Source organism: Geotrypetes seraphini, chromosome 3 (assembly GCF_902459505.1).
Source record: "Geotrypetes seraphini chromosome 3, aGeoSer1.1, whole genome shotgun sequence".
In the NCBI taxonomy this organism is placed as follows: domain Eukaryota; kingdom Metazoa; phylum Chordata; class Amphibia; order Gymnophiona; family Dermophiidae; genus Geotrypetes; species Geotrypetes seraphini.
Genome location: NC_047086.1, coordinates 211,813,224 through 211,841,042, shown reverse-complemented (window position 1 = coordinate 211,841,042; position 27,819 = coordinate 211,813,224). Strand labels below are relative to the sequence as shown.

General features: G+C 44.7%; 1 protein-coding gene across 1 annotated transcript in view; it reads left to right on the top strand.

The window, feature by feature from the left end:
• The first annotated feature begins 20,629 nt into the window (after positions 1-20,629).
• The window catches only part of LOC117357245 (zinc finger E-box-binding homeobox 2-like), a 217,288-nt gene continuing 210,098 nt past the window's right edge, over positions 20,630-27,819 (top strand). Inside the window, exon 1 of the mRNA XM_033937616.1 lies at positions 20,630-20,850. Coding sequence (XP_033793507.1) covers positions 20,652-20,850 — 199 coding nt within the window. The 5' untranslated portion in view covers positions 20,630-20,651. The remainder of the gene's footprint in view (positions 20,851-27,819) is intronic.

Below are 27,819 nucleotides of genomic sequence, written 5' to 3'. Positions count from 1 at the left end.
ATACTGTACATGATGAGTGCAATTTCCAAAAGTCATTTATTTATGAGGTGAAAGGACTGTTTGAATATTGCACACTCTTCCTCTAGGTAAAAATGTGTACTGATGTTAATCATTCCAGGCCGTCTAAATAGCACTGAATATCGCCCCTATATATATGGATCAGAACGACACTGAATAATTGTTTTAGTACTCTTCCTTTCTGCAGCAAGAACATAAGAATAGCCTTACTGGGTCAGACCAGTGGTCCATCAAGCCCGGTAGCTCATTCTCATGGCAGCTAATCCAGGTCACTAGTACCATGTGTAAGGATGGACCCCCAAAATGTAAGGATAAAGGGGTTATGTTGAAGCGGCCTTACAATCCGTGGATCCGAGTTCAATACCCTCACAGAAGTTTGTCCGAGAATAAGACCTACCCCCAAAATAAGCCCTAGCATCATTTTCAGGGTAGGTCTTAATATAAGCCCTACCCCAAAAATAAGCCCTAGTCCCTTGATTTGCTGGCAACTCTTCAAACCTCCCCCCCGCCACCGCGCAGCTGAATCCTTGCTAACCCTCCATCCTTCCTTCCCTGCCGACCATGAGCCAGCCCTACCTTCAACCGAAGCAGCTTCAGGCCGGCAGCACTCTAAACAGGCTAGTTCGCCTTGTCCATCAGGGATTTCACTCTGCTGCATTACTGATGATGCCATCAGTAACGCGGCAGAGTGAAATCCCCGATGGACAAGGCCAAGCAGGCTGTTTATAGTAGTGCCGGCCTGATGCTGCTTCGGTTAAAGGTAGGGCTCGTTCATGGTCGGCAGGGAAGGAAGGATGGAGGGTCAGCAGGGGTTCAGCTGCATGGGAGTGGGGGGGTGCTCAACGGTTCTGCTGCACAGGGATGGGAGGGAAGGGAGGAAAGATGCTGCACATGTGGGGGAGAGAAAGGAAAGAGGAAGAATTGGAGTGAAGGAGAAGAAGGATGTTCATGTGCATACCCTGAAAATTATACCTAGTGCCCTTTTTGGGCCCCAAATGAATATAAGACACTATCTTATTTTTGGAGAAACACAGTACCTGGCCAAAACCCAAGGAGTAGCAATATTCCATGCTACTGATCCAGGGCAAGCAGTGGCTTCCCCCATGTCTTTCTCAATAACAGGCTATGGACTTTTCCTCCAATAATGCCTATGATGAAGTGAAAGGCTCATTACATAAGGGTATGTAAAAAGCTTTGGTTCCCACTCCATCAAAAATGACAAAGACTAGGGACACTCGATGAAGTTACAGGGAAATACTTTTACAACCAATAGGAAAATTTTTTTTCCCACTCAGAGAATAGTTAAGCTCTGGAACACGTTGCCAGAGGATGTGGTAAGAGCGGATAGCGTAGCTGGTTTTAAGAAAGGTTTGGACAAGTTCATAGAAACATAGAAATAGACGGCAGATAAGGGCCACGGCCCATCTAGTCTGCCCACCCCAATGACCCTCCCCTACCTTTCTCTGTGAATAGATCCCATGTGTCTATTCCATTTGGCCTTAAAATCAGGCACGCTGCTGGCCTCAATCACCTGAAGTGGAAGACTATTCCAGCGATCAACCACCCTTTCAGTGAAAAAGAATTTCCTGGTGTCCCCGTGCAGTTTCCCACCTCTGATTTTCCACGGATGCCCCCTTGTTGCCGCGGGACCCTTGAAAAAGAAGATATCTTCTTCCACCTCGATGCGGCCCGTGAGATACTTGAATGTCTCGATCATGTCACCCCTCTCTCTGCGTTCCTCGAGTGAGTACAGCTGTAACTTATCCAGCCGTTCCTCATTCGGGAGATCCTTGAGTCCCGAGACCATCCAGGTGGCCATTCTCCAGTCTCAGCACATCCTTACGGTAATGCGGCCTCCAGAATTGCACACAGTATTCCAGGTGGGGCCTCACCATTGATCTATATAATGGCATTGACTTCAGGCTTACGGCTGACGAAACTCCTGCGTATGCAATCTATGATTTGCCTTGCCTTGGATGAAGCTTGCTCTACTTGATTGGCAGTCTTCATGTTCTCACTGATGATCACCCCTAAGTCTCGTTCTGCTTTAGTTCTTGTTAGGATCTCGCCATTAAGGGTGTAAGTCTTGCATGGATTTTGGCTGCCCAGGTGCATGACTTTGCATTTTTTTGGCATTGAAGCTGAGTTGCCAGGACCTAGACCAGCGCTCCAGTAGGAGTAGGTCGTGCATCATGTTATTGGACATTGAATTTATGTCTGTTGTGCTTTTGCCCACTACATTGCTTAGTTTGGCTTCATCGGCGAATAATGTTATTTTACCTCGCAGCCCTTCTGCCAAGTCTCTTATAAAGATGTTGAATAGGATCGGGCCCAGGACCGAACCCTGTGGCACTCCACTGATTACCTCCGTCATTTTGGAGGGGGTGCCGTTCACCACTACCCTCTGAAGCCTACCTCCAAGCCAGTTCCCAACCCATTTCGTCAATGTGTCGCCCAATCCTATAGAACTCATCTTGCTCAGCAACCTGCGGTGTGGTACGCTATCGAATGCTTTACTGAAGTCCAGGTATACGATGTCCAGGGACTCCCCAACATCCAGCTTCCTCGTCACCCAGTCAAAGAAGCTGATCAGATTGGATTGGCAGGATCTCCCCTTAGTAAATCCATGTTGACGGGGATCCCGTAGATTCTCCTCGTTCAGGATCGTATCCACTTGGCATTTGATTAGAGTTTCCATTAGTTTGCACACTATTGATGTGATACTCACCGGTCTGTAGTTTGCTGTCTCCATCTTGGAGTCTTTCTTGTGGAGTGGAATGCCGTCTTCCAGTCCAACGGGAAGTTACCCGTACTAAGGGAGAGATTGAAGAGCGCAGATAGCGGTTCCGCTAAGACATCACACAACTCCCTGAGCACCCTGGGGTGTAGGTTGTCAGGCCCCATTGCCTTGTTAACCTTGTTATTGAGAAAGACATGGGGGAAGCCACTGCTTACCCTGTATCGGTAGCATGAAATATTGCTACTCCTTGGATTTTGGCTAGGTACTAGTGACCTGGATTGGCCACCGTGAGAGCGGGCTACTGGGCTTGATGGACCATTGGTCTGACCCGTAAGGCGATTCTTATATTCTTATGTTCATACACTCTTTTGTATTTATCAGTGTAGTACATGAATTTGCATGTATTAGAGATGTTTCTTTGAGACACTATTTAGTGTTTTATTCAGTTATTACATATTATTTATTATGATGTCTATATATGTTTTAGTATTATTTAATTCATTGTGACATATTATTTATTCATGATATTATGATTTTATGTCTGGGATGATTTCACTGTCCTTATGTACTGGTTTTGTTTGTTTTAGCAGTGGGCTTTTCCCCTAAAGCAGCTCCTGCTGAATGAAACAAGGCTGTGTCAGGCACACTTTTACATTAATTAATTAATTGTGTCTCCTGCTTCTTTTATCACAATGCATCTGCTCCAACATCTTCATTCCTTTTGGAACTTGCGGACCGTTTGCCAGTGTGTTTTCTAAAACCATGACTAAGACAGGAGGAGGAAGCTGAGCTAAGTCAACGAGACCACAAGGAAGGGGACGTGAATCATTTTGCTCAATTTCCAGAGGAGGTGGTGGAGGCAGAAGCTGAATTCAAGAAGAGAATGCAGAGTTGCACCAGAGATTAACTAAAGTTTGCAGCAATGCACCAGAAATGAAATGGAGCAAATTAACTACTACTGCTCCTTATCATTTCAATAGCACTGCCAGACATATGCAGCGCTGTGCATTAAACATGTAATGGACAATCCCTGCCTGATAGAGCTTATAGTCATTACCTGCCATATTCTGTGTTGTGAAAAGATGGAACATAAATTCATAAGACAAAGGATTCTAACAACTGTCAGATTTGCCTCTTTTTTTTTTTTTTTAACGGGGACAGAGTTGAAAGGATGATAAATTTATGCTTACTTGATTATTTCCTTTCCTTGATTCTTGCCAGATTAGTCCAGATATATGGGTTATGTTCCTTCTGCCAGGAGAACAAAATTGCCTGGCTGCTATGTATAATCTGGTGCAGACAGGAAATCCATCAGTATTCTTGTGCCACAGCAAAAAACTATATCATCCTGTTTTTCCAAGTGAAATTTTCCCTCGGTTCTAGTTTTTTCATTCCTCCTTTATAAGTGGCAGATACTGAACAAAAATAACCTGCATTTCCTTTTTCCTTTATAATATTAGGTAAACTATATTATACATCATCACTTCCCTGGGGAAAGGGGGGGCATGGGAAGGACAGATTATGGTATCAAGGAAGAGAAAATTTTAATTAGATTGTAAGCTCTATTGAGCAGGAATTGTCTCCTACATGTTTAATGTACAGCACTGTGTACGTCTAGTAGCACTATAAAAATGATACGAAGTCGTAGTAGCAGAGGCTGCTGGGAAAGAAAGGCGAGAAGCCAGAGGGCAGACACTCTTCCCACTTATTTAAGAGAGGAATGTCTTCTCGACAGGTTCAAAAGCAATCTTAAAAGTTTTCTTTTTAGGGATGCCTTCAATCTCTGACCCTTTAAGCTAGGAGAAGCTCCTTTTCTGATCTTAACTCTATTTCATAACTCTTTTCTTCTTTTTGTTTCTTTCTCCTTTGCCTTTCTCAAATCCCTACCCTACGGTTTTCCCATAATCGTTTCTTTCCTATCTTATATTGTATTTCTTACCTCCCTTCCCCATTGGCAATGTAAGTCTTAGGGCTCCTTTTATTAAGCTGCACTAGCGGTTTTAGCGCACGCTAGACGCTAGACACTAACGCCTCCATTGAGCTGGCGTTAGTTTCCCCACGTAGCACGGGGGTTAGCGCGCGCTAAAAACGCTACCGCAGCGTAGTAAAAGGATCCCTTAGTATGTTAAGTCAATGTCTCAAATATTGTACCTTCTTAAATGTTTTTAAAGCTTTTACTTTTGTACATCGCTTAGAAGTAAGATTAAGTGATTAATTAAATTTTAAATAAAACTGTAAGCTGTAAGAAGTATGAAAGGTGAAGGTGCTGTGACGGAAGGGTAGGCTGGTATGGGCGGAAGGGCATTCGGGGGGAACAGATACTGAGACGAGGGAAGACAAAGGGAGTCGATACTAGGAAAGGAGATGAGAAGCAGATTAGAGAATGACACGGTGACAAAATTCATCACCGTTCCCGTCCCCGCGGATAACCGCGGGAAATAATCCCATGTCATTTTCTAGTGTCTATTTCAACCTCGGTCCTTCTACACCAGCATTCTTCAAAGCAAAGCTTGCGGGTCAGTGGTTGTGGCCATTCATACTCTGGTTCTTATGTGAACCAAGGATAATGAAGCCATTGTGACATCACTGATGTGATTGGCTTTTAGGCACTGGTGGAATGAGGCATTATGACATCACAATATCTGCTTCTACACCAGCATTCTTCAAAGCAAAGCTTGCGGGTCAGTGGTTGTGCCCAATTATACTCTGATTCTTCCCTCTCTCCTTAAAGAATGACATGAAGATGGTTTCCCGCGGTTATTCCCGGGGACGGGAATGGTGATGAATTTTGTCACCGCGTCATTCTCTAAAACAGATGTTGGGAAAGGAATGACGGTAGAGGCTGGCAGGTGGGTGCTGGGGAAGGGGGGGACAGATGCAGGAGGGAGGATGCTAGGAAAGGGGCAAGCAGATGAAACCCCCCTGTAGCGCCCTCTGGGTTTCAGCGCTACTCTGTTCTGAAGCAAGAGCAAGCCTGCCGTCGGGCACAGTACCAGGTAGCACGAAAAATCTCCCCAGGACAGAGCACACGTCCACCTGAATGCAACTCAGTCGTCTCCCAAGAGTATGTGGACCTCAGCAAACACCTGGCAGAAAGGAGACTCGCACAACTTTTCAATAAAGCAATGAATATTTATTGCTCAAACATGACTAAATATAAATCCCGCTCCCAACTGCTGAAAAGCTTTGCATGCTAATAAAGGGCATATAACATTTAAAAACCGCTGATATTAAATTAAAGTGCTTTTCTCCCATTCAAATCAGATTAAAATTCTCTTTAAAACATGCAACCACAAATTAAACAATACAGAAATCTTTTTGCAGTTATGAGAAACCTAAGACAAGACCGAAAATTCTTTGAAAGAACACAATTCCAGCTCATAGTACAATCCCTAATCCTAGGCCTACTGGACTACTGCAACATCCTCTGCCTCCCCTGCCCTGCAACAATGATTAAACAACTACAAACAATTCAAAATACAGCTCTGAGACTCGTCTACTCATTGAGGAAACACGACCACATTACAGAGGCACACATCAACTCACACTGGCTTCCAATCCAGGAAAGAATACTATTTAAATTCTACCTGAACAACCGCCTCATCCGAACTACCTCAACCAGACATAGAAAAACACCCCCTATTCACCTCCCCCCAATCAAAGAAGTATAACAGAAAAAACTATACGATGGCCTACTAGCCACTCAAGCATCAAAATTAGATAACCAAATCGCCGATCTACTGATAACAATCCCAGACTACAAGATGTACAGAAAGGAAATAAAAACTGTACTCTTCAAGAAATCCCTGAAAAAAGGCTTAATACCACGAGTACCTTCTTTCTTCCCATCTTCTCCCTAACTCACTGATACTACCTGATCTACTCTTTGGAAATGACCTGTGATCTTACTTTGTAACCCTCCTTCTATAACTCTTTTGTAATCCGCCTTGAACTGCAAGGTAGTGGCGGAATAGAAATCTCTAAGGTAATGTAATTTTTAAAATCCCTAAAGGTGTGATAAAGTGCTATTGCTTTTAAAACTCTCTTCTGCTAGTAATTGTAGATTCACAAGTACAGCTTAACAGTGAATACTTTTCTTTACGGCTCAACCCAGGGTGAGAGGTGCCCAGGGCGGTGGTGCCCCTCGCCCACCCTCTTCTCTGCCCCCCCTGCTCCTTCCCTTCCCCCGTACCTCTTTAACTTTCCCAGCACGAGCAGCATCAGCAACTTGCTGCTGGTGCAGATGTCGGCTCTCCCTTTGATGTCACTTTCCAGACCCAGGACCCGGAAGTGACATCAGAGGGAGAGCCGACGCTCCACGAGCAGCAGGTTGGAGTTGCTGCTCATGCCAGCAAAGAGCTAGAGGTATGGAGGGGGGAGGAGTGGGAAGGCGCGGGGGCCAGCACCTCCACCAAGACGGCACCCAGGGTGAACCGCCCCCCCCCTTACTATGCCACTGGCTCAATAAACTCAGAATATTATAAAGAAGTTAAATTCAAACAAGTGAACTTATCAAATAAGTATTTTCCTTCTTTCACTAATCAAAGAGTGCTGTGTTATGAAAGTAAGAATAAATTGCTTTGTGAATAAATGATTCTTCCTTGTTTTTCCCTTGCAGGTAACCCAGTGTGGACCAAAGAGATCACTGCACCTTCAACACAGATAAGTGTAGATTCTTCTAGAAAACCTTGCGTACTTAGGCCCTCTTTTGCTAAGGTGCGCTAACCGATTAGCACGCACTAATCGATTTAGTGCCCACTAAACATTAACGCGTGCATGTTAGTCTATGGACACGTTAGCATTTAGCACGCGCTAATCGGTTAGCACACCTTAGTATAAGAGGGGAGTCAGTCTTTTCTTGAAAATTGTCCTTAAAAAATTAATTTAAAATAAAGTGTGCACACTAAAATAGTGAAGAATAATCCTCAATTATAAAACCCTTACCGCACCTGCGCAGTAGAAAATCTGTGATCCCTGCGTCCGTGAAATCTGACTCTGTGCCGAATTTGATTTCTGGTGCGTGGGGTGGTTTGCGGTGCATGGGGCGGCTTGTGGCGCTTGCAGCGAGTTCAGCGGCGGTGGCGGTATGACTCCTGCGCTGCCACTGCCGGGACGCCTATTCACGCCCCTGGACCAGCAAACGCAACAGCCGTGGGGCATTTGCTAGGCCATCCCACTTCGATAATGCGAGGTGGGCCGGCTTAGCAAAAGCCCCGAGGCTGCTTGGACTAGTGGAGGCTGGACAGGGGGAGAGGTAAAAGGAAGGGAGAAGGGCTACTGCTGGACAGGGGGAGCAGGCAAGGGGTGGTGGTGGACAGCCGAGGAAAAAGAGAGACAGAAAGACAGACACACACATCTATTCTGGCACCCGTTAATGTAATGGGCTTAAAGACTAGTAATATTAATAATAACCTCTTTCTTCTTTTTTTCAGGCCCACTGCAAGCACTGTATCTGCTGAGATCCAATGACAGGAACACCAGACCAGGACCAAACTCCAGGAACAGTTTGGAGCAATTTCTCCTCCAGGTAAGTAGCAGCTATTGTCTCCACCTACTACCTTTCTTAAATCACATAAAGGGCTACAATGCGACTACAAGAAAGCTCTGAGGGCCACCAAAAGATTACAGGCTTACACATTTAAGCCCATACTAGTTAAATACATCATTGAAAATGATGTTTTTCATCATGAACTCTTCAGCATTTTAGCAAAACTTTGGTGTGGTCCTACACCTGCCCTACACTGACCTTCGTCCATGCCTGGCCTATGGCAATTCTTTTATCAGACATTTAAGGGGAATTTATGAATGGGCGCTAACTGCATTAGCGCATGCTAACGATTAGCACATGCTAAAGATGCCCATTATATTCCAATGGACATCTTTAACATTTAGTGTTCGCTAATTGTTAGTGCGTGCAGTAGCAGCCATTGATGAATTCTCCCCCTTAATGCACTATCTGAGTGGCAAGATGGAACTTAGTAAATCTGTAGCATTTGAAAAACATTTCAGTCAACTGATTGAGGGCCACAATGGAGGACTTCGGGGGCCTCGTTTAGCCCAGGGGTCACATGTTGGAGATCGCTGCATTAAGACATAAGGATACCCAAAGGGCTTAACCTTTGCCCCAACATATATTCCAAGTTTAGGAGTAGAAGAGAGCTACAGAGCAAGAGAAGGCATGAGACATGGTTCAATGATTCCCATGGATGGGACGCAAACATACCGGGCTATAATCTTTTTAGGAAAGACAGAGTTGGTCGATAAAGTGGGTGAGTAGCTCTCTATGTAAAGACCAATATCCAAACGACTGAAATGCAGGGGGCCTTGGGAAAGGAAGAAACAATATGGATCACTTTGAAAAGAGAAGATGGAACTTCTAAGTTGGTGTTGACTACAGACCTCCAACTCATTTGCAGCAATTTGATAAAGATCTTGTTGCAGATATCCAAAAGTTGGGAAAGAAAGGCGAGGTGCTGCTGTTGGGTGATTTCACTGCTAGATGGAGATTGGAAAGTTCCATCTGCAGAATTGGAAAGAAGTAGAATGATAGTGGATGCCCTTCAAGGGGCTCTGCTCAGATAAATGGTGACAGAACCGACGAGGGTAAAAAGCGATACTGGATCTGGTGCTCACAAATGGGGAAAGTGTCTCTAATGTTCGAGTGGGTGCCCATCTAGGCAGCAGTGATCATCATACGGTTTGTATACATACACTTTATTATGTATGTAAACTTGTAACCTGTTCTGAGCTCTTCTAAGAGGACAGGATATAAAATCAATTAAATATTGCAAACATTTACACAGGTAACCGGCGTGTGATATTGCATACTTTATTGAATTACCCCCACCCCCCCTGTATGCTTGGCATCTACGTTAAATGTGACCACTTTAACTTTACCTATAATCTATTTAGTCCACCATCTCATACCATTTTGCTCTGCTTTTCCATTTGGGCCTTTGCCTCCATCTTTCTAATCTAAGAGTTTGTCTGCCTGTATCTCCTGTATCCTCACGTTTTTGATGGCTTAGCATCTCCCAACCCTCTCCTCCCCTTCTTTTCATAACTCACACGGTCAAAATTCCACATCACCTCCTACACACACTGCCAGTTGTTCTCATGTTCTCATTGCACTTGCTTGTTGAAACTATCCTCCAGCCAAATGCCTCTTCTGTGATTGCAGAACCCTACATTCCAAACACTCTCTTTCACCTCTCCCATCTCCACCTGTTCCCTCTCTTACCCTTCAGTCTTATTGTGTCCCAGGCCCTACCAGACATGCCAGCTCCAGAGCTGCACAGTGGGAGAGGAAAAAGACACAGAAGTGAGAAGTAAATGGGCAAAGAAGTAAGAATCCCAGACTGATTCTTCCAGGCCATGAACCCTGCAGCAATACAATAATCACAAACCTTCCTTCAAGCCTCCCCTTGTCCCTGCCAAACAGAGGAATGACATCCACAGTAGCTTGGCTAGTCTCAGTTCAGAAATTTTAATTCATAGATGGGATACGGTTACAGTGCCCTCAGTTTGGAGGTTGACCACCTTGGCCTTCCCACCTCTACTCACTGTTTAGGTGCTTGCCTGTCATGGCTCAAGGAGGAGGGAGGAGAGGACATCACACTCTGAGCCTTCCAAACCTTTTCAGCACATCTCACCTTACCAGGTCACACAGTTGCCAATATCTTATAATCACAGCATACTTTTCTCTAATTAACCCCTCTCCTTGGCTTCAGTTACTTCTTGAAAAAGGTATGCATCAAGTCTCTTCTTTCATCTGGTGTTCTAGTCTTACCTCCAAGTATTCCATAGAGCCTAGTGCATAATGTACTTGGGAGCTCCTTTCACCCAAGAAATAATGTTTTTGCAGATCATTCAAAAAAGGATTATCAAACTTGCTTAACACTGTATTTCTTTTTACACTACAAATCATCATCACTGTCCATCAGGGTTGGTTTTAGACAAGCTGAGACCCAGGGCAGAAATTACGGAAGGGGCCCCGATCCCTTCTCCTCCTTGCACGCTTTCTGATCTCCCCACTTGCTATTACTACCACTCATAATATAACTTTAAATGACTTCTTCCCATCTCCCTTGCTCATACTTTAGTTCTCACATTTCCCATCTAAGTCTTCCCAAACCTCCTATACCCTTCTATCTTTCATCTACTTCTTATTACCACATTTCTTCTTCTGTACTCACTCTCTTCCTCTCATTCTTTTCTTTGCCACCCCTGTCCCTTGGTCTTTTCCACATGATTCCACAACTTCCATCATATCCCCTCCCTTCATTCTTGTAGCCCAGCATCTCTTTCCCTCTCTCTCTCTCTCTTTTCTCCACTATCTTCCTATCCCATTTCTCTTCCTCCTCCCATGATCCATCATATCACCTCCTCTCTCTTCTCTCCCCTTCATGGTCCAACATTGCTCCCATTCTCTTTCCTGCTGTTCTTTCCTCCTCTCACCCTATGATCCAGCCTCCCCCCTCCAACATTTCTCCTTCTCTCCCTCCCTCTCATCCCTGCTCCTTCATATTTATTGTTCTTCCCAATTGCCCTTCCATTCAGCATCTTCCCCTCCCCAGGTCTGCCTGTCTCCCCTGGGTTCAACCTCTCTGCCATTCTCTTCCCTCCCAGCCATGGGTAAGGGGGAAGGGGAGGGAGGGGCTGGAGACCCAGGCTCCCCCATTCTTGGCTCAGGCTCCCCCAGTGGTAGTCTGGCATTCTCCCCACCCTCAATATCTCTCTCCTTTCCCTCCTCCCCACAGTCTGGCTTCTCCTCTTGCCGACCCAGAAGCTTTATTTCTGCATGATGCTGGACCATGCAGAAAGGGAAAGACGTGCCAGACCATGGGGAGGAAGGAAAGAAGAGAAACACTGGATCATAAGAGGTAGGAGAGGATAAAAAATGTATGTCAACCCGCCAGGAGAGGGGGTGGAGGAGGAAACTGTTGACCCCTGCCCCCTCCTCCAAATTTGAGGGCTGCCTAAGCCCTGATAATTCCTAACTCCCACTGTCCACTATTTCTCTCTCTCTCTCTCTCTCTCTCTCTCTCTCTCTCTCTCTCTCTCTCTCTCTCACCCACCATTTCATAATTTGTTTTTCTGGTCCCTCCCCCCACCTCTGGTTTGCATTTTCCCATCTCTTTCATCCCTCCCCAGTCCCATCCCTGAGCCAATTTAAAAAAGCCCCTGGAGACCCCACTGTATGGACATCTCTTCCCCTACTATCTATCTTCCTCGCGTTCCCTCACCTTCCCAATCTTTCAACATCCAAACATTCCTTATCAGAAGGATCCCAGTACGGCAGCCATTCTCATAAGCTGCTAGCGGCTGTCCAGAAGCTCTCCCTTTGCCACAATCTGCCCAGGTGGAAACAGGAAGTTGCATCAGAGGGGACAGATCATGGCAGAGGGAAAGCTTTGGGGCAGCCGCCAGCAACTTATGAGAATGGTTGCCGCACTGGGGTCCCTCTAAAAAGGATCATTTGGATATTAAAAAGAAGACCAGGAAGGTGAGGGGAAGTGAGAGAGATGGACAGAAGAGATGTCTGGACGGGGGGCCCCCTGGAACTGTGGGGCCCTGGCAGCTGTCCTGTTTGCCTTCCCCTAAAGCCAGCCCTGAGTTTCTTCTATGTCCTGAGAGGATAAAATATCTGCATTCATTTTGCAGGAAGAGGCTTGCCAGAAGCCTGTAGTCCCCATAGCAAAAAATATCATGTTGTTACATTAAATTTCTGCATTTAAATACATGGAGGCGTTCCCCTCTGGTTAGCGCCATTTTCATTCCGGACCTTCTACTCTTTGGCTGGCAGTTGAGAGCACAATTGCACTATTCAGCTAGTTCCTGAAGAAGAGGGGTGGTCTCCCCTCGAAACGGAGCCCTGTTGGACAGGTTGATTTATAGCTGGTTCTTCTGCCCTCCAGATTTCATCGGAAGAAGCTAAGTTTTTTTGCCTTTTTCGCTTTTGGATTGTTTAGTGTTTGGACACTCCTCACTCTTGGAAGAGCGATAGAGTCAGCCGATCCAATTTACAGCTTTATGATTTTTCACTTATTACCTCACTTATTTTTTACTTTTAGCATGTTTGTGCACTAGTATAATTAGTTTGGAAACCCAGGGATGTTTCACAAGTAATACCCTTACTGGGTTTTGATTGTGGCAGCTGGTGCTTTAGGGATTTGTTCCCATAGCAGCTGTGAGACTGAGGGATTCCATTCACACCATTAATTATTAGTTTTGGGCTGTTTTTAGGTTCGGAGTTTCTATCCTTTTCCCTATTTTTGGGTTAGGGGAGACTTTTTTCGTGTTTGTTTATTGTAGTCTTCTCCATTTGGGGGTTTTTGTATTGTACAGAATTAGAACAGAAAAATTAAAACTTGCCATACTGGGACACACTGAAGGTCCATCAAGTTCAGTATCCTGTTTCCAACAGTAGCCAACCCAGGTCACGAGCCCTTGACAAGATCACAAACAGTGAAACAGATTTTATGTTGCTTATCAACTATTTTGACCACTTGTTGGCAGTGAAGAAAGTAATTTTTAGGTTTACTGAATTATATGCAATGATTGGGTGGTGAGGCGACATTCTTGGGGTTCGTACCTTGTTTTTGCCTCCATGTCTCTCAGCATATATTTTTTGACCTTTGAATGATTATTAAATATTTATATGAAGAATGTGGAATGAACTGATGGAGTGATTTTTTTGCTATTTTGGATATAAGAGCATAAGAATAGCAGTACAGGGTCAGATCAATGGTCTATCTCTCACAGTATCCTGTTTCCTTTTCTTTTTTGTAACTATTTAATTGTAATAAACAACACATATTGCACAAACTGCGAAGCATTGTGAGTTCTTCAACGCCCACTCAACACAAATCACCACAAAAATAGGCAGTAGAACAGTGGTCTTCACTAATTTTTGAGTTGGGGTCATTTAGGGCTCCTTTTACGAAGCCGCGTTAGCGGTTTTAGCGCACGCAGCTTTTTAGCGGGTGCTAAACCTGCGCTACGTGGCTAGAACTAACGCCAATGCTGGCGTTAGCTTCTAGCACGGCCGGCAGTTTAGCGCACACTATTATGCGCATTAAACCGCTAACGCGGCTTCGTAAAAGGAGCTCTTAGAGTCCAAAAAAGCTGAAGGAAAATCTGCAAATATCTTCCTACTTGGAGCCACGTCACCAACCAAAGTTTCTGGACTTCCATCCCAACCAGAACACCTGACCTCAGTCACACATGCAGAAAACAGAAAAAAAAACCCCAACCCTTTTCAAATACAAAGCCACAAACTAAAAGTACACAAACAAAATCATAATATGCCAGACTCTGCACATAGTATACAGTAGAAACATAGAAAGATGACGGCAGATAAGGGCTATAGCCCATCAAGTCTGCCCACACTATTGACCCACCCTTTTAAGTCTACTGACCCCCTTGATTATAATTATAATTATACTGCCATTCTATTGACCCGCTCTTTCAAGTCTATACCCTAGTGACCCTATTACTTTGCTTGACCCTCGTAGGGATCCCACATAGGTATCCCATTTATTCTTGAAGTCTGGGATGCTGCTGGCTTTGATCACCTGCACTGGAAGCTTGTTCCAATGCTCAATCACTCTTTCCATGAAGAAGTACTTCCTGGTGTCTCCACGAAACTTCCCTCCCCTGAGTTTGAGTGGATGTCCTCTTGTTGTCGAGAGTCCTTTGAGAAGAAAGATATCTTCCACCTCAACACGTCCCGTAATGTACTTAAATGTCTAAATCATGTCTCCCCTCTCCCTACGTTCTTTGAGAGTGTAGAGCTGCAATTTGTTCAGTCTTTCTTCGTACGAGAGACCCTTTAGCCCCGAGACCATCCTGGTGGCCATCCGCTGAACCGACTCAATTCTGAGCACATCTTTACGGTAGTGTGGCCTCCAGAATTGCATACAGTATTCCAGATGAGGTCTCACCATGGCTCTGTACAACGGCATTATGACTTCAGGCTTCCTGCTAACGAAGCTTCTCTTGATACAACCTATCATCTGCCGTGCCTTAGATGAAGCCTTCTCCACTTGAGTGGCAGTTTTCATGTCTGCACTGATGATTACTCCTAAATCTCGTTCTGCTGTAGTTTTGGATAAGGTTTCTCCATTCAAGGTGTAAGCTCTGCATGGATTACCGTTTCCGAGATGCATGATCTTACATTTCTTGGCGTTGAAGCCCAACTGCCAGGTCGAGGACCAACTTTCTAATGTACGCAGGTCATGCGCCATAGTATCCTGTAGATTGCAGTTTCTTACTATATTGCATAGTTTGGCGTCATCAGCAAATAAGGTTACTTTGCCTTGAAGCCCTTGAGTCAGATCCCCAATATGTTGAAGAGGAGTGGGCCCAGGACTGAGCCCTGCGGCACTCCGCTGGTCACCTCCGATGTTTTAGAGAGGGTACCGTTAACTATCACTCTCTGGAGTCTGCCACTTAGCCAATCTTTAACCCATGTAGTTAGTGTCTCTCCTAACCCCATCGATTCCATCTTGTTCAGCAGCCTGCGGTGTGGGATGCTGTCAAAAGCCTTGCTGAAGTCTAGGTATACGACTTCCAAGGACTCTCCCAACTCCAGCCTTCTTGTTATCCAGTCAAAGAAGCTGATGAGATTGGACTAGCAGGACCTACCCTTGGTGAATCCATGTTGACTGGGATCCCGGAGATTCCCCTCACTCAAGATCGTATCTAATTTATGCTTAATTAGTGTTTCCATGAGTTTACACACTATTGAAGTGAGACTCACCGGTCTATAGTTCGCAGCCTCTGCCTTGCAACCCTTTTTATGCAGAGGAACGACGTTAGCTGTTTTCCAGTCCAAAGGAACTTTCCCGGTACTTAGTGAGAGACTGAAGAGCACGGCCAACGGTTCCGCCAGAACATCTCTCAATTCTTTGAGCACTCTTGGGTGTAGATTGTCCGGTCCCATGGCCTTGTTTACCTTGAGCCTTGTCAGTTCGCCAGTACACCACAAAAGAAATAGAAAAATGCATTTCATCCTGAGCAGTCCAAAATATAAAAACAGCAGATGTAAATTTTCAAAACTGACATATTTTAATCACTAAATTGAAAATAGAAACATTTTTCCTACCTTTGTTATCTGGCAATTTTATTTTTCTTTTTAAAAAAAATCTTTATTGGTTTTATTAAACATATCAAAAGTGCTACACATATACATTCAGAAAACAGCACTTACATACTTGCAAATTACTGAAATCTCTTTACCCATCCCTTCTCCCCCCCCCCCCCCCCCAATCCCTTCCTGGATGTGCATTGAATGAAAATCAAATCTGGAAGGTGATACCAATCAGTAGGGTATTTAACAAATTACTCCAATGGACTCCAGATTTCTTTAAATTTCCTAAATTGCCCAGATTGCTCTGCTAACATTCTTTCATAAACCAAAAAGTAAAATTCAGCCTATCCCACTTTTTCCAATTTCTGGTGATTAGTTGTATGGCTACCCCAGTCATTTTAAGAAGAAGTCTATCCTTGGTTTTGTGAATTGGACTTTTAGATTGTAGCAATGTCCCAAATAAAATTACATCATATGACAGCGGAATAGCAACACCTAAGACAAAATTAATTTTACCCCAAATTGATTTCCAAAAATTAAATATCAATGGACAATAAAATAAAAGATGATCCAATGTCCCCACTTCAAGATGACAGTGCTCAAATGCCTGCCTTTAATCAATGCTTCCATAGGATCTTAGAATCGCCTATCAATATTTTGGAATTCAGCCATAGGGACTGACATTTGAATTTATGTATTGGGACTGGAGTTAAATGATCTATAAATTTTAGTGTTTTCCAAGTTGAAGTTGAAATTTATTTGTCTGTGCTCTTAATTCTATTTCCAAGGTCTCCTTATGCATTTGCTGTTTTTTCCCTCTATTTTCCTATATCCATCTTTGGCATTGATATTCAGTTTTCTTCCATTTTTCTGCCTCCATCTCAAATCTACCTACCGTTCCATCTCCTCCTTCTCCCCTTCCCTCCATCTGTGTGCATCATCTCTTCCCCTCCCCTCCATCCATCCATGTGCCCCTGTTCCTTTCGTCTTTGCCCCTTCCATACAGCATCTCTCCCTTCTCCCTCCCTACCCACCCCCGGTTCCATTGAATGACCTCCCCACTCAGTTCCGAAGTTCTCTCTCACTACATAAATGACATGGGGATCGCCGGTGCGGCAGCTATTCTCTAGCACTGCCCACAGCCTCCTCTGTACGGATCCTTTGCTGTGGTCCACCCAACTAGAAACAGGAAGTTGCTTCTCGTGGGGGGTGGAGTGGACCGCAGCAGAACAGTGCAGAGGAGGACACCGGCAGCACTAGAAAATCATTGCAACACCAGCACCCTCCTTGAAGTTTTCAAGGTAAGGGGGGCTTTGGAACCCAGTGAGGAGCTGTGAACTACACAAGAGATCCTACTGCAAATTTGGCGGGGGGGGGCATGGCCCCCTTGGCACCCCCATATTACAATGCCTATGGTTGAAAGGGAGATGGAATTTAAAAAGAATGAAAGAAAGTGTATAGGGTGTGCTGCAGGCTGAGGAAAAGGACAGGCAGCAAGAACTTTGCATGATGGTGTGGAGGTAGGAACACTGCCTGAGAGAGTGCATGCACTGTGTTTGTTTCTCTGTCATAGAAATATTCCCTTTTGAAAGTCCACTGCTACCAATATACCTGTGCGCATTCTAAATAAAAGGAGGTTTTCAGCCTAGGGAATTTACCTGGTTAACTGTTAAATTTCCTAGACAAATTCCTTTAATAATGTCCTAATAGTGCTTTCTCTCTAGTCTATATCCTTTCATATAAACACCAAAGAAAGTGATTTTTTTTTTTTTTGCTGCTCACATAAAACTTTGTAAATATATGCCTCAATTATATTGTCCCTTTGCACCTCTAGTTTGTACCAGAGGCCATAGGCACCAGAACGGGGGGGGGGGGGGGGGGGGGAGGAGACACAGGGGCCGTGGCCTCACCCCAAATTGTCGCTTACTTTTTTCCGTGGTGGTCCAGTGGCACAGCGGCAGGAGTGAGCTTTCCTCACTCCTGCCCCGCTGCTAACCCGGTCTTCGCTAGGCCCTTTAACCCCTTTCCACCTGCACCTACCCCCTTCCCCTCTCTCCCCCGGCCCCTTTTACTCCCTCCCTCCCCCTACTTGATCTCTCTCCTTTCTTTCCTTTACCTTCATTCCCTCCCTTTATTGCTGCTTATACTTTTGATAAAACTCCGTATATCGCTCCCACGCTCCCTTTCTTTACTGCCGTAAGTAACTCTGTTCAAAATATTGTAAATCCGTGTGTCAGCACGGATCTTAATTAATGGATGTGAACCGCCTAGAACTTTTTGGGGTGTGGCGGTATACAAGAATAAATTATTATTATTATTATTATTATTCGCGGCTGCTGGGGGGGGGCAGCAGGTTAGGAGGACAAATGCCAGCGCCCCACCAAGACAGTTCCCGGGCGGACTGCCCTTCCCATTACTATGTCACTGTCTCTGCACTTTCCCTGCTACTTGTGGAGAAGTGAAATGTTGGAAGGGAGGGTGAGAAAAGAAGGATTGTAAATCAGGGAGAGGGGGAAGGGGAAATCCTGGTAGGTGGGCCTACAAATATATGTTTGCCCTAGGGCTCAATGGAGTGTTAATCCAGCCCTGGCAGTTCTACTATCAGACCGTGCAAATGTATTTAAGTGTTCAGGCACAAATAGCACCATCAGATAATTGTTAAGTGTTCAGGCACAAATAGCACCTTCAGATAATTGTTATATCGAGACAATAAAAGACATCGTAGATTTGCCAGGAACCTAGAGAGTCTAACCCTGTAACACACATATGTCAAACACAAGGCCTGCGGGCTGAATCTGGCCCGCCTGGTCATTTTATGCGGCCCACAGTCCGATACCCCCAGTGTTACCTTGCAGCCGGCTCCCTTCTCCTCACAGACGTATTGCGCGTCCCACACCTCATCCAGAAGCACTCCCTCTGACGTTGCAACGTCAGAGAGAAGGCTTCCGGTTGAGGTGCAGGACGCACAAGGAGCTGCTGCACGTGGCTCCATGCACACTACTGCTGTGAGGAGGAAGCCGGCCACAAGATAACACCGGGGGGGGGGGGGGGCATCGGACTGTGGGCCGCATAAAATGACCAGGTTGGAGCCGGCCAGAAAGTTAGACACCCACTGGAGGGAGGCACAGCAAGTTAGAGGGAATGATTTTATTTTCAAGTTAGCGTTTGAATTGTGTCAATTTTGAGCATTTTAATCTGCTGTCTATCTTTTGCATTGCTCAGGAAGAAATACATTTGTTTCTTTTTCTCTGCATGCAGAATCTTGAATCTTAGGGTGTTTTTAAAAAATATATTAGCACTTTTAATTATTGATCCCATATTTGCATAGGGGTTATCTGTGTTCTGGTAGGAATGAATGTTGAGAAGCATGCAGTGTTTTTTGTGTAGTTTAATTTTGTGATTAACCATTACCATTATGTGTTAATAAGATTATATTGTGTGTGTATATATGAAAAATGAATGGAAAAAATGGTGTTATAATTAGTATTATTATGGAGGCGGGGTCTGGGGCGGAGATTGGGCAGGGTCTGGCCCGCGACAGCCTGTGTTTTGGATTTTGTCCCCTTAATGCAGGGGTGTCAAAGTCCCTCCTCGAGGGCCGCAATCCAGTCGGGTTTTCAGGATTTCCCTAATGAATATGCATGAGATCTATTAGCATACAATGAAAGCAGTGCATGCAAAGAGATCTCATGCATATTTATTGGGGAAATCCTGAAATCCCGACTAGATTGCGGCCCTCGAGGAGGGACTTTGACACCCCTGCTTTAATGTGATTGAGTTTGACAACCCTGCTGTAACAAGTGCAAAGATTGTTGTTGTTTTTTTTTTGGGGGGGGGGAAATTATATGATCAGCAGCAGGGACAGTGGAGTACCTTTTTTGGAGGAGCCAAGCAACAATCTTCATTTGCTGGGCAAAAGATTGGTTGCGGGGTGGGGGTGGGGGTGGAGCCATGGCCCCAGTGGCCCAATCCATTCTGCTGCCTGTGTTTAACAGTGTCTCCCCCCTTCTCCAGCACTTGGCAATCCAGATTCAGAGCAGTCTACAAATGACATCACTCACACAGAGCAGCAGCACCACTAATTCCTGCATGATGACATCATGATCAAAACTGCCGAAATGGCACTGCAAGTTAAGACATTGCTCTGAATATGATGCTCCCAGGAATTTCTATTTAAGTTCCACTTGATTTTTTTTTTTTTTTGGGGGGGGGGGGGGGATCACTATAAATATTGCTCTACTCAATGAACTTTACAATTGCACTCCCTTTAACAAAATCGTAGCACGGTCTTTAGTGCCGGCCATGGCGGTAACATCTTCGATGCTCATAGGAATTCTAGGAGTGTCAGAGCTGCTACTGCCACGGCCGGCGCTATGGTTTTGTGAAAGGAGGGGGGGGAGTAAAGGTCTAGCCATTATGCAAACCCTAGCCTCCACATGCAGTATATAGGACTCCCCTGCTGGTCCCAGCCACTGGGAATCTAAGATTATAGATATTTTACTAATATTATTTTCATTTGAACTTGGGAATGAAAACAGCTGGAGTAACAGCATAAGCCAGCTAATCTTTGGGTTTTGTTCTAACTGTTGGCTTGTGTTATTTACAAGAAGACAGCAAATCTAGCAATAACTCTCACTCCTCCTCCCCTGCCTCAGAGGTGGTTTTTGGTATATTTCTGGAGCCCGTCTAGTACAGCCCCTCTGGTGGGTGACATCAGCAGAGAGCTGACAGCGGCGTGAGTGCCGGGAGGGGACTCCCAAACTATGATGAGAGGGAGCCAGGATAAGTGAGTGAGTGTGTATGTGTATGAGAGAGAGAGAGAGAAACAGTGAGCGGGAGGAAACGGGCTTTCAGCCTAGGAGCAGTAATGCGGAGTCTCTCTCTGCCTGCTGTCAGCTGAAGCCCTGTGCTAGCATCCCGTACAGCTGCAGCCACCACAGGATGGAAGAGGAGCCCAGGGGCACACGCAGGAAACAAGCAAAGCCCAGGAGGAACCACGGTAGGTGATGCACTGCTTACACATAGGTACAAACCTCGAAAGGTCTCAGTGATACCCAAGAACCAAGCATTATTCAGCAGGAAGGAAGTTCGAATACAAAGTGGTTCAAAGCGGGCAGATAGAGAAGTAACAGAAGGAATTTTTTTTGTTACAGAAAAGCTGATTGATGCGGAGAAGAGCAAAAATAGTAGTAACACAGTGCAGGCATGCCTGGGATCAGCACAGAAGACTAATGGAGAAGCTAGGGGTCAGGTTGGCAGTTAAGTGGGGTCTGTGGCATAACAGCAGAAAGGGAGAACAGGCAGAGATACTGGATGGACCTGATGCTTTTTTATCAGCCAGTTTCTCTTTTTCTGTCAGAAAGAAGGCATGGGCTGAATCATGAGATCTCGTATTGAACTGTCTAATGGCAAAGCAACAAGTGATAAGCCTATACTGTTAAAAACTGTCCTATCTTTATTTGCTTACTCCAGCAATCTTAGCGATAACTTATATTGTATATGAAAACTTGTAACCCATTCTGGGCTCTTTTAGGAGGATGGGCTAAAAAATTGAAAAATAAATAAGACTGGCTTTGGAAGGACGGTTTGTGACTGGAATAGGAAGCTTTTCCCTGATTGTGGGCAAATCTTTAGTCTCCGGGGGGGGGGGGGGGGACATAGACAGAATGACACTGGCAAATTTCTTTGTGATGGGTAACCTGAACATCTGTACTGGGGTGGTGAACTCACTGATACCATATGGCCCATTTTTACTGGGAGTGTGCTGGTTCTGGTGTTTTTCATTTCCTGACTGGCTCAGAAGTTTTCACTACAGCATCTCATGCTCAGCTTTGTGTCAGATTTTGCATTCAGTCATGGTCCCGGGGCAATAGCCAGAAGACTTGTCTTTATCCCTGCTCTGTACAAGTCCAGTTCAGTTTATGCCAACCCACTTTCTATTCTTGAAATACACCGATCTTAGGAATGTTTGTTCTTAATGACAGGGTTTATTATTGAGCCCTCTGCTGTCTGTGGGTTCTGATCTCCTAAAACTCATCCTAATATCTTTTAGCTTGCTGAAATGTTCCCTTTCTGGGATCCCAAGAGCTAACTTATCTGGCAACATTTACTCTGAACAAGTTTATTCACATGGTTTTAAAGCCTCCAAGAGCCAACAGTGTGAGTGTTCAGCAGAACAGTCGGGGCCCTAAGCGGACTGGTGTGGTGGGGCCCCCTGCTGGTGACTTAAGATTTCAAATGCGGTGTAAGTGGTGCAGTGCTGAGGAATACCGTTTCTGAGGGAGAGGGAGAGGGAAAAGAGGCTTTAACTTCTAGTCAGCCACCAATTGCAAACCTGACTTGGTTAAGTGTGTGGCCCCTAGGAAGACGGAGCCCCCATGTGGCTGCCCCTTTTGTCCTGGCGCTTAGAACAGAAAGTATAGTAGACAGGGGAAACAAGACATGGACATATAACCAGATGCCCAGGTTTTTCATAAAGCAAAGCAGCAATGCCCTCAGCATCTGTAGTATGAATATACATACTCTGCCCAGATCACTCAAGACAGCATAGCTTCCCCATGAATGATTTAAGCTCAGCCTCAAAGAGGTAGGCTCAGGGATTCTTATAAGCAAGAAAAAGGCTTGAGTTTGAGCAGAGATGGCACAATGGGATTTCATGAGGCACCTGTTGAATTATATACCAGGACAACTTGTGTATTTTGTTGGTTTTTCAATGCTGCCAGTCTGAGTTACAGATTCAGATCCAAACCTAGATTCCTACTTTAGTTCCAAACATCAGAACGTTTTGGGCCCAGGGCACAGAGAGTGATCTGTCATTAAATATATGGAACTAAAGGCAGTAGGTCTGATTGGTGAATTAGTCAGAGTGGCAGAGATAACGCATTTCAGCGTTAACTGGGTCTCTAAAGCCTGTGGATCCTAGAGTGAGAAAAAGCAATGGATCAGCCAAAAATGAATGCTTTGTATCTTGACTGGGAAACACAGGTTAAGAGAGATGCCCTGTTTTCAACTGGGTTTCAGATGCACATTGCTTGACACGCCCAGATTCACAGACAGCGCGGCGGAGTCAGGATTAGAAGAATTGAAGTGTAGAGATATAAAATTGACCTTTCTCAGGGTCATAGAGAGTCAGTGGAAGAGTTAAGGATTCAAATTCAGGCAATAGGAGATAGGATCATAGACAGATATACAAACATGGGTATAGACAGAAAGAATGAGACACAAAAAGAGACAGAGAGAAATATAAAGACAGAGAGGGACCGTAGCACCTGGAGATCCCCAAAGGTGGGCGTAAAAGGAGTTCCACGTAGTGACTCATACTCCAGGTCTGCAGCGAGACCTAGCACTGACTGTGTGGGAGAGCCTCTTGGGTTTTCTGCTGTGCTCTCTTTGATGGGTGCAGGGGGGGGGGGGCATCCTACATGCTGACAGCACAGAGCTTGAGATTGTTCCAGCAGAGGCGGAGGGGCTCCATTTGCTTGGAAACTCAGCTTGTGGCTAGTCTCTGGGGGTTCCCCTTCTTGCTGTCCTCTCTGGAGAGGGTCTGGTCAGTCTGAAATCTTGGACCTGCTCCATTAACTTTTCTGTGTGGTGAAGAGAAGAGGTGATTGCTCAGAGCTAGAGTCGGGGAATATTACATTTCTGCTGTTTTGGAAGTGATTGGAAAGAAATACACTTGTCTGAATTGCTACACCTGGCTAGTGTTCTTATTCTACAGCAGTGGTCTCAAACTCAAACCCTTTGCAGGGCCACATTTTGGATTTGTAGGTACTTGAAGGGCCTCAGAAAAAATAGTGTCTTATTAAAGAAATGACAATTTTGCATGAGGTAAAACTTTTTATAGTTTATAAATCTTTCCTTTTGGCTAAGTCTTAATAATAATATTGTAATTTATAGCTAAAGAGACATATGATCAAGAAACTGTTTTATTTTACTTTTGTGATTATGATATACAGTGTTCCCCTGGTTGTTCACGGTCGGCGGTTCGCAGTCCCAGTCATTCGCAATATTTTTGGACAGCGAACCACCGACAAGGAGAGGGCAGCAGGAGAGGCAGGATAGAGCAGCCGGAGCGCTGCGAGTGCAGGAAATCACTCGCGGTTCACTCCGACCTTCTCTTCCTGCACGAAGTCGGGCCTTACCCAATCAGGAGCTGCTTTGACACTGCTTTGGCGCTCCGGCTGCTCTCCTGCTGCCCTCTTCAGGCTCCCCCATGAAAAACCGTATTCACGTTTTTTTGAGATTCACGGGGGTTCCTGGAACGGAACCCTCGCGAATCTCGGGGGAGCATTGTACATACCGAGGGCCTCAAAATAGTACCTGGCAGGTCGCAAGTTTGAGACCACTGTTCTACAGGAAGCACTGTAGCTTCCTTGGCTTGTACCATGGGCTGTGCATTGCCTGCATGCACAGTTGTGGATGATATGTGTGTGGGGGAAAGAGATGACCCTGACCTGGTCCGTTATGCAGCTTAGACTGGAATTTTTTACACACTTGTAAAGGCAAGCACCAGAGTCTCAGACGTCTCCAAAATCTCTGTCCCTGAGTTCCAGGCTCCTCTCCAGGTCATCGCCAAAGTCACAAATGCTATCCCTCCTGTCAGTTCTTTTCTGGTTATTTACAGCATTGAAGAAAGCTCAAACCATCTGCTGTTGGAAACTTCCAGATCTAAGAACATAGGCGTTGTCATACTGGGACAGACCGAAGCCCGGTATCCTCTTTCCAACAGTGGCAATCCAGGTTACAAGTACCTGGCAAGATCTCAAAACAGTGCTGTAAAATAGATTTTATGCTACTTATCCTAGAAATAAACAGTGGATTTTCCCAAGTCCATCTTAATGGCTTATGAATTTTTCTTTTAGGATACTATCCGTACATTTTTTTTTAAACGCTGCTAAGCTAACTGTGTGTACCATGTTTTTTGGCAATGAATTCTAGAGTTTAGTTTTATGCTGTGTGAAGAGAAACTTTGTCCAGTTTGTTTATTGTATGCCTCCCCCCCCCCCCCCCCCGAGTTCTAGTATTTTTGGGAATAAAACAAGTGATTCACATCTACAGTACATATTCTACTCCACTCACTATTTCTTAGACCTCTATCATATCTCCCCAGAGCCATCTCTTCTCCAGGCTGAAGAGCCCGAGCTGCTTTACTCTTTCCCCATAGGGAAGTTGTCCCATCTCTTTTATCATTTCAGTCGCCCTTCTCTGTGCCTTTTCTAGCTCCACTACGGGCTCCTTTTACGAAGCAACATTAGCGGCTTTATCGCACGCACCTTTTTTAGTGCGCGCTAACCCCCGCGCTAGCGGAAAATCTGCCGCCTGCTCAAGAGGAGGCGGTAGCGGCTAGTGCGGCCGGCAAATTAGCGCACGCTATTACACGCGTTGATCCGCTAACGCGGCTTCGTAAAAGGAGCCCTATATCTTTTTTTTAGAGGTGCAGTGGCCAGAACTGCATACAGATTTGAGGTGGAGCGATGCACAGTGGAGCGACAGAAGGACATGATAACATTCTCATCTTTGTTTTCCGTTCCTTTCCTGATAATTCCTAACATACTATTTGCTTTCTTAGCTGCTGCCGCCGCACACTGAGCTGAGGGTTTCAATGTATGCATTAACAATTCTGATGGTAAAACATGAAAAATCAGAGCAAGACAGACATTCTACCAAGAGCCCATAGACCAGATCATGACAGGAGTGTGAGCTCCACACCTCCTGGAGTCCGCTAGGAAGATCAACTGTAAGGGAATTTTTCAAGTACCTTTCTTATTTCTAATCTTAATGTATATTTTCTGTAAACCGCTTAGAACCTAACGGATGTAGCGGTATATAAGAAATAAATTACATTACATTACATTCTCAGAAATCTCTTTTTCCCCTTTTGTTTTTTCCATGTATGTTCTCTTTCCTATAATTTATTGTAGCTCTACCCCTTTCCTTTTGTTTAATGTTTCTGTTATTAAATGTTATTTTGCTTTTAAATTTGTACTTCCCTTTTATTCTTATGTTTGTAAAACGTGTGTATTTGATAGGCATTCAATCAAATATTTAAATAAACTTGGAGAAACTTGGATTTGACTGAGGGGCTGTTGTGGAGCTCAGGTAAGGATATGAGGGCATAAGTGCCAGAATATTCTGAATCTCTTGCCTGATAGCAAGAAGGATTCAGAGCCTGTGGGCTAGAAATTAGTATTGGGCAAACTGACACTGGACCAGAGTTCCAGGAATCACCAGATCTGATGAACAGGGCACATCATCTCGGTGTGTTGTCTATGTTGTGTCTGTGCGCATGCGTCCATCTCAGTATGTGATTATTTGTGTGATGTCATATATCTGTTGTATGCGTTTGTGCATTTGTATATATGCTGTGTAGCATGTGTCCTCAGCCTGTATTTATTAACCTGTAACTATTTGTAAACTCTGACAGAGCACTGGCTAGTCTTTTAAGAAGCGTCATTTCCCCCACCCCTTTGTTTTTTCCTTGCCCTCTTTCCACCTTTTTTTATTTATTTTTATCTCGATGTATTTTACTCTTACTAATCTTTGATCCACCTGTTTCTGTTCGTTTATGTCATGTCTATTGAACTTTTTTTTTTTTTTTTTTAAGAAATATTCCCCCTTTATTCTTTATTTTTTATTCTCTTTTAAATTTTTAGTATTGTAAACCGTCTAGTATAAGTTGATAGACCGTTTATCAAGTACAGAATAAACTTGGAAACTTTATAGATTAAAGGCCATATCCAAATACAATCCAGGTATCGTGCAGAGAGCAGGAATAGAACACAGGAATCCTCTGTGTAGGAACTGGAAACTAAGAGCTGAAACTAACAGATCTGTATGTCTATTTCAAGACACGCAAATGATTCATAGCTCTGAACTTCTGCAGCCTGCTAGGTGTAGAAAGCTTGCAATATTTTTGTCTGATAAGTGCCTTTGTACCTGCCTCGTGCAGGTACCACCACCGGCTCAAGTAACCTGAGCACATACATCCATCTTCAGAGAGCATGTACACCCACTGATTCCATTCGTGGCCTTTCAGGCACCTTTGCCAAGATACGAAAGGAAACTGAACCTCTGGCCTCCCACATACAGGTTACACAGTGAGCTGATGGAAAGCCAGCAGGCCTATGGCATAGGAGGGCTGAAAAGTGCACATCCACTGCTCAGTGTGCTCTGGTTTAGGGACTGGGGGCAAAAAGACTAAGGGCTATGATATGGCATCCAGGGAAAAATTTTGGGTACAGAACTCAGGGTCTAAGAAGGGTCCGGTGCAGCCTGGAAAACTCATGTACTAAATTATCTCTAAGCACCATCTTGTCTGGCCCTCATCAGGGAGACCTCAATCAAAGATTCTCTCATTACTCCTCATCGATTTTCATCTGAGCGCCATCATCCACGACCTCTGCCTTGACTAATAGGTAGAAGAATAGGATGGGCCACGGGGACTGTATCCTTACCAATATTTTGTCTAATGCAGCATCACCAACTAGAGAGCTTATGGGTTGGGCTGTGGAACGGTTCGTTGGACCCTCTAACCCAGCAATCTCAAAGTCCCTCCTTGAGGGCCGCAAGCCAGTCGGGTTTTCAGGATTTCCCCAATGAATATGCATTGATAGCAGTGCATGCACATAGATCTCATGCATATTCATTGGGGAAATCCTGAAAACGCGACTGGATTGTGGCCCTCAAGGAGGGACTTTGAGACCCCTGCTCTAACCAAACAGATATTCTACTGACCTTGCTCTGACTTCATCCCATCCAGCTGTCATTACAGAGCCACTGTGCACCACCTCTCATTTAGACTGAGAAAGTGCAGGAAGAAGCTGAGAACACAGACCACAGTCACCGTTAGAGTTTAAATTAGCAGCAGCACAAATGAGAAGAAAAATAGCTTACCTTTGATAAATGTACTCAAAAAAAGATATTGAAATGAAATAATAATAAAACTAAAGCCATCAATGTTGAGGTATGT